An 18,713-nucleotide genomic window follows, 5' to 3' on the forward strand; every position below is an offset into this window, starting at 1 on the left:
TACTTAATGTGGAAGGTTTTACTGAGGACCAACTTTTCATGTTTCAGACCAATTTAGTTTTTGTGGAAATGCTCTGAACAGTTAAAAATTAGGGACTGAAATAGAACCTGTTCTATTTTGGTGGAAAAGTGGTAATACAGAACACAAATAAAACACCAAAAGACTGAAGCTAGTGGACAAAGCCCTCTTTGTCAGTAAAACAGTGAGTCTATACTCGCTCTATAAATACCGTTACAAATTGGATATGATAGCGGTCAGGCCTATTTCAAAATCAGAACTTGTTCCCAGATTTAGTCGCTTCACACTAACCTTTAGTGCTGATGCCCCTGAGGTCAGTGATCTTCATCAGCATGCGGGGGAACATGTGAGGTTTGTTGGGGCGCCGGCGGCGGGCATAGATCTTTAGAGCTTCAAGTAAAGGCTCTTGCAGCTTATCCACTTTCTGAGGCTCCTCTAGATCCATACGGTCTGATGAAGAGAGTACAGAAAATGCATTATACTCTCTGTTATTTACCACAATAACACAAATTCAAAATAATAGTTTCTCTATAGACTGATATAATTTCACATAAAAAAAAGAAAAAAGAAAATGCAGTGACATGCTGACAGATTTACTAGAGCAACTTCTCTTCACAGCTGGCATTGTCACTGTGTATGTGTATGCTGCAGTACCTCCACAGATGAGGCAGATGGCGCTGAGGAGGCCAGTCTCTGTGTCATCCATCTCCAGGGGTAGAAGCTGGCCAGCAAAGGCAAACACCAGGTCTGTGAGCGGTCCGAAGCCGGCATTGTGCATCTGAGTCCGGTTCAGAGTCAGCCCATCTGAGAAGGTCATAGTGTCCTGTTCTGGGGTGTAGCGTGTGCAGATCCTCAGCATCTGAGAGCAAAAGATATACTTTGTCAACACTGGGCAATATATGATAAGATTTAACAGGGTTTTCTACAGCGAAAGCTCAGAGTTGTGTGTACAGTGGCCGAAGAAATATTTGGATTCTGCTGCATAAAAGAACTAATACCATACTGTAAATGAGTGAAAATGCTGCATTACAACTGTTACTTAAGTAACAGTAAAAAGTCAGGAAATGTTGTTTAAGTATTGAGAGAAAATCCTCACATATAAGAAGCTGGTGTAATTTTTAAAGGAAAAACAACTAAAAGATCAAAAAAGTTCTGTCAATCAAATTGATCTGATTGATTTCCTGATCATTTTAGCTGTGCTTATTGGCCTATATATCAAGTGATAACAGTGTTGCCAGACAAAATCTGGCCAGTTTATTTGGCCCAGTAAAAGGCCAATCGGGCATCATTAATCCCAAGTCTAAACTGAGTTGGGCAACCAAACAGCTTGACATTTCTCCTGGCATGTAGAGTTTTGGCCGATGCTGGGCCAGGTCATTTTGGCTATCTTGGTATTATTTGGTAGTTTAAATCATAACAAATAATCATATTTAACTTTTCATATGATTTGTGTGTAGAAATCTTAATTTGTAAGTAGTTACTAAAGCTGTCATGCCTAAAGCAGCACGGAAATGAAGGACTAAACTAAAATCACCTCAAATTTGTTCTTAAGTACAGTACTTTAGTAAATGTACTTATATAATTACAATCCACCACGATGTGTTTGTAACCGCTCTCTCTCAGATTCAGCAGGCTCAGTATTATTTGGACAAACCCTCCTGCACTACCACATTTTACCAGCAGATGTCAGTATTCCTTCATCCGTCAGCTAAAGTTATTCATAAGAAAAGAGCAAGTGAAGAGGACAAAAGCGAAAACCAAAACATTGTTTCCTCACCAGTATGTCCAGGCAGGCTGATTTGAGTAGAGTGATCTGGTCAGCGATGGTGAGGGTGGTGAAACCCGGCAGCCGCTTGGCGAACTCCACAATCTTGATGATGCATTTGGTGGAGAGCTCACTGAACTTGTCCCATAAACCCAGATCCAGCTGGACGCGGTGGTCTGAGCTGGAGTTCTGAACACACACACACACACACACACACACACACACACACACACACACACACACACACACACACACACACAGATCAGTATGTTGTCACAGAGGAGGTGAGCAACCCTCTTTGCATCCAGGGCAAGCGTGTCCAAGCCTCACAACACATACATTTACATTTTACATCAATCATGGGGAAAAATCCATTTACATGTTGCATCAATCATTCAGAGGCCACACAGATGGCTAAATGGGGAACTGAATTAGTTAAACCACTACTATGTTGAGAAAGCTACGGTGAATTTACGTCTTTGCATGCAATCTGGGAGCCCTCAGTGACGCCATTGCATGAAGAATGTTACCATACACTCAGTATGAGTGAATAATACTGTTTGGGGCAAGTGTGTGTGTGTGTGTGTGTGTGTGTGTGTGAGACTTACGGTGGTGTATTTGCCCAACTGGCAAAGTGATGGGAAGGTTTCTTGGTGAGCTTTGCTGACTTTATTGACCAACTCCTCGAGCTCTCCACTCAGCTCGTAGCTCTCTGGAAGCACCAACTCCTCCTTCACATCCTTCTTCTTCTTGTTCCTGTCATTGCGCACCGCTTTGAGAAGAAAAACAAAATGCAACACGGATCAGCTACACAATGTTCCTCTTCTTTATCTGTGATCACATGTAAAAACATCCATAGCACTCATGCTCTGTGTCTTTTGACCACTGTCAAGGACACTGTGCTCGCTGGTGGAAACCAGAACTCAGTAGCAACTGAGATTTTCTCTTAACAGCATTAACATATTTCCTCTGGCACAGAAAAGACACTGGCTATCTCCTTCTTATCACCCGCTGTCTTCCTTGTCCATCTCTCTATTCACTTGACCGGTGCACATAAGCTGGTCCTCCGCTCTCTGCCTCCTCTCCCTCCTCCTCCCATACTTTCCTTCCTCTCAGGATATCCAGTAATAGCAGAGGCACAATGTGATCCCGGTCTTAACACACATCCCACACAAACATTACACCCACATACATGTCCCACGGGCTCTGAGAGGGGCAAGACACTGCCACTTACACACACACAAGGTCAAACTCAAAAGGTCACAGAGCTGTATGTGTGATTAGGCAAACCGCACGAATCCTGGCGCCACCAGCTTTGTAAAAACTCAAAATTTAATTTTCTGCTCCATTGTCTTTATGAATGAAAGCAGTGTCTGTGCTGGCCAGAGGGGCGAGGTGCTGTGGTGAAACAGGAAGTCAGAGTTGTTTCGTAAAGCGATTAGTCATATGATTGGTACAGTGCCCAGCCTCGCCCCGATCACCACCCCTGCGAGGCTCATCATCTGCTTCTGCACTCTCTGCTGCATAGTTTCCCAGAGTCTCTTACTGAGCATTAACAGATCAATAAGTTCACACCGTGTGAATCAGGTCAGATTCTTCGGTGGTAAAAGAAAAAAGAAAAAATGATCTGAGTGAAGTAGAATTTAAACTGCTTGGCAATGTCTCCAAGGTGCTAGGGTATATCTCACTGTGTCTTGATCTATAGCTGAAAGAATCTGCAGCCGTGTGTGTGTGTGTGTGTGTGTGTGTGTGTGTGTGTGTGTGTCTACGGATATTCACACGTGAGTGACTATCCATGTTTTGGAAGTGGGTCTCTCCACCTCTTGGGAGTCCAGTCCCGGAGGGCTCACCTTCCTTGGACATGCCGACCTCAAAGCACTTCTGCAGCCTGCAGTACTGGCAGCGGTTTCGTGTGACCTTGTTAATCTGACAGTTCTTGTCTCGGTGGCAGGTGTACACCATGTTCTTCTGGATACTGCGGCGGAAGAAACCCTGGAGCATCAGGAAGCCAAAGACAAAAGGGGAGAGGGCAGAAGAGAGAGAGAGATTATGTATTATAGTCAAGTCATCAAATTTAGGATGTGACATTTAACTGCTTCTCTTTCATGATCGCCCTTCTTTCCTCTCTTTTTTTCACTTGATCCAGAAGAGAAAACTGAAACATTTGAACTCTTTGTGGTATTCTGATTGGACCTTTTCACTTTCTTTTACATTTTTCACACTAACCAGTGTTGTAAAAAGTAGCTTCAGACTGCAGTTGAGGCTCCTCCCTTTTTATTTTGATAAAAAGGCAGGTAACTAATATTAAACAATAAAATGCAACTAGGGCTGTACCAAATGTTCGTATATTTTACATTCTATGGTTTCACTGAGGTTTTTAGCTGAAGCTTTATATGCTCATCGTCACATTTTATGTCATCACCCTGAAAATGTACTTTGAATAAAAGGATTAATCATGAGTAAATGAGTTCTTTTTCCTTATTATTATTACATCAACAATATCTCTTCAGCTTTGTCTACATAAATTTATGTAGGGAGCAGGTTAATCCAATAAGGGAGAAAAATAATAATGAAATAATCATCAAAATTTATGGTATTGCTAGGCCGCCCTGTTAATACAGGTGCATGCCTCCATTTGTGTGTAGCAAGCAGGACAGCAAACTGTGTAGTGAAAATGTTGCTCTTGAAAGGCTAAACTCAAACAAATATGGATTAAAAACAGAATACACTGTAAAATAAAACATGTTGTGAATGTTGCAAATGATTGCATCTATCTTTTTTCAGACAATTTTGACTTTTTGACTTTACAGCACTTCTGAGTTATTGGAAATGTTTGGATCACAGAGTCAACAGAGAAACAATCTTAAGCAACCACCACTGGAATCTAGTTCTGCAAATAGTACAATACTCATAATATTAGTGTAGCCTAATTTTTATCTGCAACAGTGCAGAAATACCATACTTTAACAGAAGTAATAGACATGCTATAAAAAAACAAAACAAAAAAAAATGCAGGATTCAAATGTTGATTTAGAATTTGAATGTCAGTGTTACGATTGAAGCTTTGAACCATTCAGCACAGCCATAATTGCAACCCAGCATTTTTCTAAATGTACGTGAAAGATGCAGACAAAGCAGAGCTCAAAAGGCTCTGGCAGGTTCTTACCTTGCAGCCCTCGCAGGAGCTGACCCCGTAGTGATACCCTGAGGACTTGTCCTGGCACACAAAGCAGGGCTTGTAGACACGAGGTGGGGGAGGTGGAGACGGAGAACTGGGTACCATCTCCTCTGAGCTGGTGCTCTGGGTCTCCACCGCTATGGAGAAGAAAGAAAAAAAAAAAGACAGCGAAGTATGTGAGCACTTGATCTGTCACAAAGCATTGTCCGACGGCTAGCCTGAAATGTCAAACATGCGCTTGTCAATACACACAGAAAATCATCGAGTGACTGCATTCAAACATGATGTGACAGTTGACAACTTTTTCCTTTTCCATTTGATTTGCGAGGCCAGCGAGAGATGCTGAGTAACGGTTATGTTCACTTGGCCTGGAGGTGGATTAAGATATCACATTTTCCTTTTTAGCTTGTCTCTCCACGGGACAGAATTGATAAGATAAGAGAGAGAAAGAGAAATAGAGCGTAAACTACAGGCTACAGTTATATTTTTTCCAGGCACCAATTACCACCCTAAGGGGCAGCACTGAGGTGCATGTGTGAGGTGATTATTGTTTTGTATGCACGCTGAAAAACAAAGGAGGGATGACTGTCTGACAGCGAAGACAAAACTGTTTTTTACTGTGCTAGTGATCGACAGCTTGTCTGATAAGACCAAGTAGCAGAGTGAGCTGCTGCAGCCAAGACTTAAAGCTGGCTCTTCCTCATTCCACAGACTGACAACAGCTCATGATGACATCTTGCACGCACAGAGTAGACACCTGTCAAACATACATGCGTGCAAAGCTCTCCTTCTACCTCTCAAACTCAGCTGTGATGTCAGCGCCACCTACATACTTGCCATGGTACATTAAACCTCGCTATATTCCAAAGAGGAACACATTCAGGCTCTTTTGAATGTCCAAGTGTGCAGCGTATGGATTCCATACTTCCCCTGAGTAACATAAGCTGCGCCGCACACATAGGACCAGACCCCCGTCACACATGCTCGCCTGCACAAACTCACAGACACACATGTTGCTTGGGGGAAGTATGGAATCCATACGCCACACACTTGAACGTCCACTTACCCAGCAGCACCTCTTTCAACTTTCACCCTTAGTTACCCTCAAACTTCACCCCCAGCCCCCCATCTCTGCATCCCACCACCCCCTGACACACAAACCCTATTTTTCTCTTGTTTCCTGGCCCTAAATTCCTCAGTGCAGCCCTGCCAGGTTTTAATAGAGGCCTAGGCTCGTAAGGCGGCCTATAAAGGCGGTCCCATGGCTGGACTGGAGGCCCCAGCCCGGCTGGCCTACACTTTATTGGGACTCGGTCACCTTGGGCAGCTATTCACACCACCAGCTGTAGCTCCCAGCCCGTAAAAAAAGCCAATCATAAAATAAAAAACAGGGAGGCTCTAAAATTCTAACTTTTACTGCCCCCACCTCCCCCCAGCACCTTCAATGGAAAGCACAGAGGGCTAGCCTAAACTTAACCTACAACCCCCCTCCTCCCCTCTCTCACACCCAAGGCTGAAGCAAAAACCACCAGCTTGGCTTTTTACAAGAGAGGGGAGACTTCAAAAAGAAGAAAAAAGGGGGCATAAAAAGAGGAATTTGATAAAAAACAGAGAAAGGGGCCGAAGGGGGAAAGGGGGAGGAGAGGACACAGTTGCTCCTGAGGGCAAGTCTTGTTCAAGACCAAGCTGACCATTACTACCACTTCTCCTACAGCTGCCCAGCTACCACCTCATTAATGATAGTAACAGAAATATGTCAGACATTTTTCATTTGTTGCCTGCTGCTCAAACATCTGTTTTTCATATGCATTTTTATATTTGCCTATTCAGAATCCACATTCAAATTCCTCCTTTGAAAGCTGTACTTTGCTGGAGGCAAAGATGTTTTCCATTAGTTTTAAGAGCGATCCCAAAGCCAAATGTGCAAATCAATCTAAAACCTGAAGTTTACACCCGCTGAATGTTTCTACAGCAGTTCTCATATCTCCCTGGCCAGAATGTAACAAAGCAGCAGGGTCAGTGGGAGAGCAGAAACCCTCTGAACGTGCCATGAACCTCTGTGTTTATGCAATAATAACAGCAGCAAATGAGGCTCCGGACCAAGCGCTGACAACCCCTTAGAAAAGGACAAACCATATGTGGCGTCAAGTAACGAACACTGACTGACACTGTCTAAATGGAGGAAGAAAGCAAGCCAAGAGAGAAAGGCCATCCTGGAGAAAACTCGGACGGCGGTGAGAGAAAAAATACATCAGGCTCCGTCAACACGTTGAACCTGGTTCCTGCCAGAGAACATGACTCCTGTACCCGCCTCCCAGACCTCGCCTCATTCAGCCCACTCCATCCAAATCCCCGCACCACTTACCCCAGGGCGCCACAGTGAGAGGGCCCATTCAGGCAGCCGCCCTGAGCCCCTTTCCCCAGTCTCCTCAACTCAGCTCATCACTGTTTAGAAAACAAAGCCCTGTGAAATGAGAGGCCCTCCTTATCAGCGCTCCGAAGCCTGGGGCACCATTTGCATGACAATCCGCCGGCCAAGGCCTGTGAGCCGATGATGGACGGATGAGATGAGAGGAGTGGGATAGGTGGGTGGCTGCTGTTGTTGGGGGGGAGGAGAAGAGGATGAGAAACGAAGGGATAGTTGAGTTACCAGTAGCCACTGTTCATTTCCTGCTAAGTATCAGTTTACTCCCTAATCCCTTCTCTCAGTGTTCTCTGTGCACAAGTGGCCCAGCTGCACTGACCAGGCCTAATCCCCACAGATACTATTCAATGGCTACACACACACAAACACACACACACACACACACACACACACACACGCACACAGGAGGATAATATTCACTGGCTGTAAACTAGCAAACACACACAACAATCCCCCTGCACATTACACTAAAGTGCTTCAGCGTGAGCGGGATGTGCCATACATCATTTTCCACAACCTCATTAGATGTGAAATGTAACTGACAGAAATAGCTGCGTGGCTGAAGGTGACTTCAACTAGGTCAATTAGGTGACTTCAACTAGGTCAATTACATTAAATTCTAGGTCTCGGCCCAGTCAACTGGGCCAATTGACGTCCCTTTAGATTTAACAGAAACAATAGAAGAGAAAGAGAACGAATAGGAAGAGATGATTAAGAAAAACTCTCTGGTAATGCTGAAGCTGCCTGTTGTCCACTCGACTGGAAAGGGGAGTGTTTCTAATGTATGTCAGCAAAGGCCATGACTATGCATCTCGTGTTTTGTGTTGCAACACACTCTTTTTAACTGAGCAGCATATGACATTCTGGCAGGGTAACAAGTATTCTTTCACAATAGGCCTGCAGATTTTGTCTACGTGACTTGTTGGTGTGATTGAATCTTCCGTGGGACGCTGTTCCAGAAGTCTAGTCTTGGCATGTGAGAGCGAATGCACAGGCTGTGCGAGGACAGCGTGCATACAGTAACAGGACAGCGCACGAATTCTGTGTTTATGTTGTTCGCCAGCCCACTCACTGTAGCCTCTATTTGATTTGCAAATGCAGGATCGTTTGTAACTGTACACGAGTAAGCTCCACTGTTCCCCAGAAATATATTCTCTGTGTAAGAGAGCTCTAGGAAGCAGTGAGAGAGAATATGAAGGACATATTATCTATACAAATTCCTCTGGATAATAATAATAATAAAAATAATAGTAGTAATTATTATTATTATTAGAATAATAATAATAATAGCATCAGGAGGATTTTTTTAATGAATCTGTTACTGGCCAAAAGAATTGTTTCTCTCTCATGGAAAAATGTTGGTAAGGCGAGTACCTTTCTAAACTACAACTCTGCCCTTGGAAAAAATGACATTTGCTATCAGGGGTAATAAATCACTTTTCAACATTTAGGGTCCCTTCATATGTTATCTAGAGAGGACAGACCTGGCCCACATGATAGAGGCACTGGGGGATTTCCCATGATTTAGCCTCTGCATAAATCTGTCTTAATATAAGACATACTTTTTTTTGTATTTAATTGATTTAATTTCATTCCCCCTTTTTTAAAAATGTTTTCATTTATTTTTATTATTTATTTATTAGGGCTGTCTGTGCTAATGTGTTAATCATGGTGTGATTTTTTTTTTTTTTTTAAATCACATTAAAGAGGCTGTACCGGGTTTAAAAGGGGCTGAATAATCCTACAAATTTAGGCTAAAACCTGTGAATGGAGAAACTCCACAGTCATTCTACAGGGATCCCTTGACCTCTGACCTCAAAATATCTGAATGAAAATTGATTCTATGCAGAAGTCTCCCCTTTACAGACATGCCCACTTAATGCTAGTCCCATGCATTTTTTTTGCTGTCACTGGATTCCTCATCAGGACAATCTAAGAATTGCTTTACCTTGTTAATATGGACCTCATTACTGTTTTGAAATGCAAAATAATAGAATTGAAAACATGCAATAAATCCCAATGAACTTTTGAAATTCTGCGATTCATCATTGAAAAAATTAATAATTTGACAGCCCTATTATTAACTCTTTTTAGGGCAGCGGCGAGGTTGGATTATGCATATGTTAAATCTTTAGTCATTGTTCTGAGATTTTGTTCATTTGTCCAGTTTTTGGTTTTTCTTTCCCTGCTTATGTATTTGTGCATTCATATATACATATACTGATGCTGTGCATGTACTTGTTTATTGCTGCTAAAATCAATGAAGACATTGTTGGAAAAAAATATTCTCCTGTGTGTGTGTGTTTTTTCTGTTTGTGTTTAACTGCAAGCATGGGCATGTGGGGCCTTTGTCTCCGTCTCTACCTTCATTAAACAGCCTGTAAAGCTTGCGTGTTCCTGTCGAATGCACTGGGCAGTAAAAGAGTGTGTGAGACTTGGAGGCAGTGTGTGAGAGAGAAAGAGAGGGGCACACAGTAGGGCTCACTGTGAAAAAGAGGGGTGGGCACTGGGCAGACAGCAGTGGCAGAAGGGGAGCAGATTGAGAGAGGATGGTGAACAGTGGGCTGGAAGACTTGCTGGCACACTCGGTGGGGCCTTTGTGGGTGCCCTTGGCCCTCTACCCCACGACAGAGGCTACAGCGCCACAGGGTGCTCGCTGAGTGACCAGCCGAAGGGTTTCTGTGAAGAGCTAGGCTTCGTGAAAGAGGAAAAGAAAGTACCACACCCTTGTCAGCCGTGCCAGCATGTTTAACTCTCCTTCTCTGTTTCTCTGCCCACGTCTTCCTGCCATCCCTCTGAGGCTTCAAGGTCCCACACAACAGGCCCATTTCCTTCCTCTTGTCAGTACCAGTCTTTCCGGAGGATCTCCGTCACTGCTTTTGTAGCCACCTCTCCCTCGCTGCTACACCTTCTTACATTTCCCACAGGTTGAATAATACTGCTGCGCTGTTCAAGCTCGGCTGCACACAGTTGAGTCACCTGTGAGCTTTTAGGTGGGAGGTCTATGGAGTCTCTATTGTGTTGAGTTACACAAGCACTCACAATGTAACCTGCTTGCAACTGAGAAAGGAACAGTTTATATGGTGGGGAAGTCAAAAGCTGGGAGGAAGGAGGGAGGAATGTGTGCGTGTTGACAAGGAGGAGAGAGAGGCTTTCATTAAAGGTGCTGAGCAGTAGCAACGCCTTTCAACAGCTGTCAGAAAGCTCATTACCTGGGCTCCTACAGACACACACACATGCCTGTAAAGAGGCCCCGCTAAGCTGTCTTTTAAAACAAGGTCTATGATAAAACTGGGCTGCCGACCAGGAGATGGCTCAGGTTCGAGCGGTGAAAACACCCCAAGCTCGCCAAAAGTAGTGAGAAACCAGACATTAACACACACACACACACACACACCCCTCTCCAGGAATTTACACCCTTCTGTCAGAACCAGCAGAAAGTCATGAAACACAGAGAGAAACAGACACATGTGTGAATGCACATGATGCTCACATATGATCTGCGACCAGACGGAGGTGTGGAGCAGAACGTTTTAGCATATGTTAGTTGCCATAAGTGCTAATGACAAAACTTTTGAGACAACATGGTCGCACAGACTGCTGCCAACACACACACACACACACACACACACACACACTCCAGTTCACACTTCTTTGTCTTTTGCTCCCCCGAAGAAAGCGTACAGAGCAGGAAAGGCGGCAGGTGGGATAAGCCTGTATCCTCAGGGCACATTTTAAAAAGTGGAATTACCCTTGCAGTCTGGTGGTGCTCTCAAAACACCCTTTCTTCTTTACAGCACCTCATAAAGGGCCTTTTGATATTTTCTTGATGGAGTCGGCCAAGCCAACATTTGGCAGCAAGCCCCCCCCACCCCCCCCCCACCCTCTTCCTGCACCACACAACCCTGTCAAGAAACACACAAGTTGGCTTCAAACAAACTTGCACACCAAGTTGCCTGTCCCCCATGAACCCAGCAAAAAAAGAAGTTTCCTTCAAATGTCCTTGAACAAAACCTGAGGAAGGAGGTATTAAAAAGCAAGGGGGAAATTAAAGGAAACATACTTTCAATGAAAGGATTTAAGTCAGTGGCCTTTTATGGCAAGTGCAGGAAAAAGCAGACAGTCAAGTGCAGATCTGTGGAAAAAATGTGCCCCCTCATCCCTGCGGTGAGCTCCAGCTGACTCTTCATCTGCCCAACAGAAGACAGAGAGGAACACACGCTCTCCTCCGGTGACTGCAGAGTGAACCCAAACCTGGCAATGCGGTGCAGGCCGGGGCCATTGATCATGTCAGGAAGACAGGACAACTCACGGGCAGGCGAGGAAGCAGACAGCGAGCGGAGGCAGGCAGACGGGCGAGGTGAGGAGAGAAGAGAGGAGAGTCATCGAGGCAAAGCTCCGAGTCCTTTGATCCTCAGGTTGTTTCTCATCCTCCCAGACTTCCTCTCACCATCTGTAGCCCTGGCTCTCACCTGTCTGTCTCTGGCAAGGCCACTCACGCTCGTTCAATTGCTATTGCTTCCTCCCAACAACAATAGAAACCTACAAAAGTAGAAGTAGCCTGTCCCCGGCTGCAGCCTCGCTCTGTCAGAGGAAGTGAGGGGAAAGGAGGATAATGTAAACAACAACAGTAGTATTCACTCCAGCTCATTGGGGAAGCACCGCAGACCAAAACGTGCAAACGCAAACCTCTTATTGGACGGAAAAAGCACACCCACAAGTAGTAGCACATAGTTCAATCCCACTCAATATGTAAATGTGTGTACCCATGCGTCTGCACACACTACCCGAAGTATTTCCTTTTGCGTTTTTCCTCAGCCTTATATCTATCTGACATCTCAATTTAATGATGTGCATTTGCATCTTGGGTTTTCCTCCATCTGTTCACTTATAAAGAACTGGAAAGACATAATGATAGAGACAAAAACAGTGTCAGACACTGAAAGTAAGATAAACAGATCGGCAGTGAGAGCGCAGCCAGAATTGTGGCTTCCTGATGTCTAAGTGATTTGCAGTTCAAGTGTATGTGGTGATTTTTGAGCCACTGGCATGAAGTCCCCTCAAACTGGCACAATTACTCACAGTCATATCAGATGTAGAAGTCTCTCTGAGAAACTTCTGCTTTGAGTGGCTCTGTGGAGCAATGATGCATATCAGAGTTTTTCACTTTTGCTTGGCAACCAACCGCCAACAGGTTGCCCAACTCTGTGTCTGGGCGGAGGCTGTCAGAGCACTGACAAGAAATTCAGACTGGGGCCACAGTGATTCACTTCCTTAGCCGTCTCTCGATGTGTTGGAAGTCCCATGTTAATATGGGGCAATAACGTCACATTTTGACATTTAAACTATAACCACTCAGAGAACACGAAAACGTCACTGACAAGGAGAGAAATGCCCATTCAGTCAGTTCCCATAACAGAAGTGCACCCTGAGCTCATTCAGCATTCCTGAACACGGCATAAATCATCCCAAGCAGCCCTGAACTCCTTTGCTGGATCGCTTCCTGTCTAACTGGCTGTCTGTCTGGCGGGCTGGTTTTCTCTCAGTGTTTTCTGGCAAATGTGAAAGGTGCTCAAACAGCGGAGCAGGAGCTGATAAATCCAGGCCTACTGACAGGATGACCACAACGGGCTCTCGTTCAATCACAAGTCACGCTACAGTGAAGACATGGACATATTCTAGTTTGTAGTCATTGCAGAGCATGTGCTCTTATTTCTGTGTCCATGCATACCTGCTGCTCGTGAGCGTGTGTCATGTGTGTAAGTGAGAATGCACTTCTTGTGTCAGATTCAGAGCGAGACATTTCCTGCAGGGACCCACTGAAGCAGTGAGTGTGTTTACACACACTCCAGTTACCTGGTAATTGTCGGTTTTCTACAGTGGCCTGATTTTTTTTCTCTATAAAAAAAACTGATATAAAGAGTATAACAGAGGTTTCACATGTGTGCATGACAAAGAGCCAGCACAGGGAATGTGTCACTGCGAACGTAATGCAGTGTGATGACAGGAAAGGTCATTACTGTAATTGTGCATCCGTGTATCCAAAATAAATACATCCAAAATCTGACTGAAACAGAAACAGAAACTAGGGTAAATAAAAAGTTACCACAGCTGTTAAGTATACTGTAGAATTCTGACACATGGCTACACAGTAAAACTGTGTGGTCTTGGATCAAAAGTATGACAGTAGGTTGGACAGACATCTGATCAGTTAACAGCTGTATGTTAAGTTTTCAAGATGTGGACACACATTCCTGTTTTGAGTCTTAACCTGATTTCTTCAGATAACCTGGTTTTATGTGCACATGTAAACATCAGATGTTTTCAGAGCAGAAGAACTTTTTCATAGTTCCAAGAACCCCCCTTTGTTGTGTTCGCACCACAAAAGCTAGGATCAATCATAGCTTTTATTTCAGTGTACAGTGATTGGTCCAGATTGGTCAAAAACAGGCAATGCAGCACCAGCATCCGCTATTTTTAAAAACATGTTAGCCATATAAATAACAGATAACACAAACAGAAGCTCAAAACAAAAACAAAATCAATGGTGAAAACATGAACAAATGGATCGACAGTGTAGTTCAGGCTGTACTTTACGCAATTTTTACTTGTCAAAGCAAAAGTGACCTTGCAACCATCCAGTACTTTAGCGTTCTTATTGGCAGTGCAAATGCACACCGAAAAAAAGAAAAAGCCCTTGAAGTTATGTAGTTCTTGGTGGAGCTCCCCTGTGTGCAGTTTCTCTCAGGGATTCCCCAGAACTGCTCTGTCCTCCTAAAGTGAGTGAGTAAGCACAAACTTACACACACATACACATAGAGGCATCTTTGAGGTTCTCCCTAGGCTGGGCGATATTAAAAAAATCAAATACCTCAATGTCCATATTGTGACAATACTGAAGAATTGAGTATTTTTGCTTTCACAAACTATATACAGTGAGATTTTTTGATGAATAATCATCAGTAATATTGATATAATGACTAAATGGGGAAAAGCAATTAATGGAACAGTCTGGTGAGCTCAGAAAATTAAGTGAGTTTACTGTAACGCAGCCTTTAAAAAAGTCCAAAACTGTCTGCTAAGCATACAATAATGGGTTTGTTAGTTCACACACACACACACACACACACACACACACACACACACACACACACACACACACACACACCTGTTCCCCTACAGTGATCACACAAACAAAATATACACGCAAATAAATGAAGTAATGCAGTAGTAGTAGTATATACAAATGAACTCATACACCATTTCCAAAAGAGTGGTCATGGCAGTTGCACACATACACATTGGCAGAATTTGACTAATGTCCAAGTGAAAACAACGCCAGCAGGCCGTCCCTCCCTCCCTCCCTTCCTCGGCCAACTTCTCTTCCATCACTCTCCACCCCTGAGTCCAGATAATAGCTGTACTACACCAGCCGCCCACCACTCCCTGCCAAACACTGTCGGCTGCGTAAACACAGCCCATTCACACATACACAGAGGGAGGACAGTCGGGCTCGTCTGGGTTCCTAGTCTCAGCTTGGCTGTCCGAGCCCTCCGCTTCTCATAACAGTGAGCCCCTAGCAACGCTCGAGCCAAGCCGTCAGTCAATAACATGGTGGTAACAGAACTGCTATCCTCACACTCAGCTCACACATGGCTCTGAGCTGACACACTCCTATATACTGTATACTATATACACAAACACACACGAGCGCAACAGTACATAGCGTGCCCTCTAGCGAAATAAACTCTCACAGGTGCATACATGAGTACAGCACATACACACAAACGTCAAGGTGCACAAACGTACACACACACACACACTGCCTGCCAGTTGCCCACGCCTTTGTACGAGGGAAAATGTGCCTGGCAGGCAAAGAGCTGTTCTCAGTAAACAGCTACAATAGCAGCAGCCAGACATGGGTGTTAGGGTGGGCAGCCGCAATACCTCGGTGACCAGCAAACTATTGTGAAAGGACTTACAAAAGTCCACATTTTATACTCTGCTGATACAAAGGGGCAAACTGTTAGCCCATTCGCCTCATAACAGCCTCTTCTGTCAGGCTGCGCTCCACAGTTCTGCAGCCGAACGAGACTCCTTGGCATAAGCACTCTTGTGCAACACCTCTAGAAAATGTCAGGAAGATGGACATAAAGTCCGAGGTGACAGATTTGGCCTCCACATGATGGTTGATGAGTTTTATTTACAGTGGTGTGACTGACGCTGCTGTGGGGCTATAAACTGCTATTAGAGCAGAGCTGGATTCCAGTACAGGCCTGTGGAATCCAGCCTGGCACATTGTCTGTCTCTGCATTTGACACAGCAGTCTGGGTGCAGAAACGCCAGCCGAACAAGCACGTAAACACTGCATACATTGACATATAGTAGTTCACATATAGACTTGACACACGCAAGCACGGGGCTGACATGCTCATATTTATGCATAAGCGAAAAACCGCACATGAAAAGGGGGCTTGTGGAAATAACTTTAAGCAACTGCAGGGATTCAATCTGTTTATTTATAGGTGGCACTGCCTATTAATGGGCTCGGCTATTACTGCAGGGCTGAGGCGGATCTGTTAGCAAGGTGGTGTGATACTGCAACACAAGTCGTCCTTATACTGAATATGGCTTCATGCTGTGAAAAGGTTTCCATGTAGTAATGCAATTTAATAGAGTAAATTTCATATAGACCTAACTATTATGTGGTTAGAATTCACTTAAATTATATTTAATATGATAGTTTCAGATTCAATTTATGTCATTGCAATATGCAAGTGTGAATACAGCAAAATGAGTTTTGCAGCTGCAGAGTATTATTAAGACATCTAGACTTGGTCTGATGCCAATACCAGCATTCGAAATGCCTCCAAAACAGCCTAAAATGCTGGATCATGTATCAGCAAATATGTCTGTCTATACGTCTAATAACAGGTCATTTATTAATAAACTTTAAAGTAGTATCCCACCTGGATAAAATACCAGTTTTCCTGGGAATCAGTCCTTCTTCACTGATCTAAAATAGAAGCCTAAATTGCAAGTTGCACTGTGTAGCCATGAACAACTACTGTTATCTAAAGCAGCAAGATTTCAGTAAATAGTGCAGCCATTTGCAGATTGTCAGCAATTTGGCAATACTTGACTCTGGATAAAAGAAAGTTTCAAGGCACTGATTCTCTTTATGTATTTGTTGATGTTTTAGTGCCCTGACACACCAAGCCAAACGCTGGCCGTCAGTCAATATTGCACCATCAGTAAGAGTCTATCACCTTAGTTTTTGTGAGTCATTTTTTTCAGCTGATTCAGCATGTTGAATCAGAGACAGCCGAACCCATCGGTCAGGGAAATCACTCTGGCTCCACTCAGCGCACGATAAAAGAAACAGAAGCAAGGAGAGTAAAGAAAGGACTAAAGTCAAGAGGGAGTGACATCAAAATAAACTTGTTATATCAGGTAAAAATATGTTTTGTTCTTTCAACATCGGATTGTTTTGATGATGTACTAACTGGCTAACTAGCATTAAAGACAGTCTTCCAATTTCCCTTTTTGAATGACAATTACAAACTATCACCATCTGCTGGTATGGAGGAACATTTCCTTTCACTCAGGCGCAGAACGTACATGCTGGTTGGCCTTCGCCTGTAGTCTTTCTGGTGTGTTCATGTGCAACTTTTTGTCTGAGACACAAGCAACAGCTTTCATCGCTGCAAGTCCATTGATGTTGGTATGACGATGATGATTTCACTTTCATACAAAGTTAGTAGTATACAGTGGTTAATTTAAAAAGAAAAATCTTTTTATGCAGTGTAAGTTCAGGTATCAGCATCGGGAAGAAAAAAATGGTATTGCAACATGTCTGCTGACATACCAAAGGTATATCCACATGCATACCTACATATCAGCCTACACACACACACACACACATGCACACACTTACAAATACTTAGTCATGTGCCTTTTCCCAGAGAGCAGCTTAGTGAAATACAGGCTCTCCACTAACTGCACTCTAAAATTAGGTGCTTTTCCGATAACAGTTTGGGATTACAGAACAGAAAAGGTTACTCTTGTGCTTCAGTGTTTTGTACATTTCACTTTGAACTGATTTTCTACTTCAAACAGCTCATTTAGCTGCACTGGCATAATTGTTTTCAGACACAAGTGAAGGTCCTTCCCTCGGTCATATCAATTACGACTCAGTGACCTTGGACCAGCTGACAACTTAAGCCTTTTAACTTCAGCACATTCATTTGACATTATCTGGAAAGGATCAACAAGGTTTATGTATATATAACAGCACTGACACGTCCTCATTAGATCTGCAACCATGGCACTATAACTCTCCTTCACTCTCCCTCTCTCAAACACACACACACACACACACACACACACACACCACCCCCCTGACCAAGATACCACTATCTATTCCCAGTCCTGCCCCCTCAGGCATTCTAATCTTTTAATTGAATCTTTTGTAATTATAATGAAATAACTGCGGACTTCCATCAGGGAGAAAATGATCGGGGGCCAGAATGTGCCAGCGGTCACAGGAAGCTCTTATTTCTCTGCCATTGCTGCCGAGATATACCCCCATTTCAATTAGCTCCTCAATTCACATTTGAACAGCACATTAAGGGAAAACAAAGAGACGTGTGTGCCTGTGCATGTGTGTGATTACACACGCGGTGACGGATCGCTCTAGCAATCCGTTACTACCGTGTCACTCTCTTGTATGTATCGCCGGCGAGCATCACGATTGATATCACAAACAGTGTTCAAAAAAGATTCAAGCTACGGGGAGTGTTTTGGTGAGAAAAACATACTTCCCCTTCTTCTGACCCTGGAGAACTGCTAAGCGTAATTGCCTCATTCTTCTAAGCAAATGAACATTGACAGAGAGGGGATCGGTCTGCATAGGCTCTCTCAAATGGCTTCCCTGGCAGTTGACTAATTCAGTTCTCATTGACGTATGACTAAATCAGTGTCCATTATCCTTATGCGCAGGGCAGCTCAGATGTAGTACCAGCTCCGTGGTATAAGGCACTTAAGAGCATTACACAAGCCAAGCTGGTTGAAAGGGTCGCCTTTTCAGCAAGCTGACAAGGCCGCCACACATGGTGTAGATCTGACATTGGCCAGGCCGTAGCCTCTCACTAACCTCTGACATTGAGGTCTCCCACTGGCGAACAGAAAAAACAGGAAAACTGACCACACACTTTTAAGTCCTCTGACTGTCCCGGGCTAGTGGCCAACAACAGTGACACTTATCACCGCTGGAGATTTACTGCCAACACAATAGGATATAGTCATTTAGGGTGAGATTTAAGGGG

At 43.9% G+C, this 18,713-nt stretch overlaps 1 protein-coding gene across 4 annotated transcripts in view; it reads right to left on the minus strand.

Annotated features, from left to right (window-relative positions):
• The window catches only part of rarga (retinoic acid receptor gamma a), a 65,519-nt gene that overhangs the window by 3,068 nt on the left and 43,738 nt on the right, over positions 1-18,713 (minus strand). For all 4 annotated transcript variants that reach the window (XM_042491321.2, XM_042491322.2, XM_042491320.2 and 1 more), the window contains 6 exons: positions 4,950-5,098; positions 3,634-3,775; positions 2,392-2,555; positions 1,796-1,972; positions 673-877; positions 310-468 (listed from right to left, as the gene is read on the minus strand). In XM_042491321.2, coding sequence (XP_042347255.1) covers positions 310-468; positions 673-877; positions 1,796-1,972; positions 2,392-2,555; positions 3,634-3,775; positions 4,950-5,098 — 996 coding nt within the window. The remainder of the gene's footprint in view (positions 1-309; positions 469-672; positions 878-1,795; positions 1,973-2,391; positions 2,556-3,633; positions 3,776-4,949; positions 5,099-18,713) is intronic.

The sequence above is a fragment of the Plectropomus leopardus genome, chromosome 9 (genome assembly GCF_026936395.1).
Source record: "Plectropomus leopardus strain MGB_pleo_1.0 chromosome 9, ASM2693639v1, whole genome shotgun sequence".
NCBI classification, from domain to species: Eukaryota; Metazoa; Chordata; class Actinopteri; order Perciformes; family Serranidae; genus Plectropomus; species Plectropomus leopardus.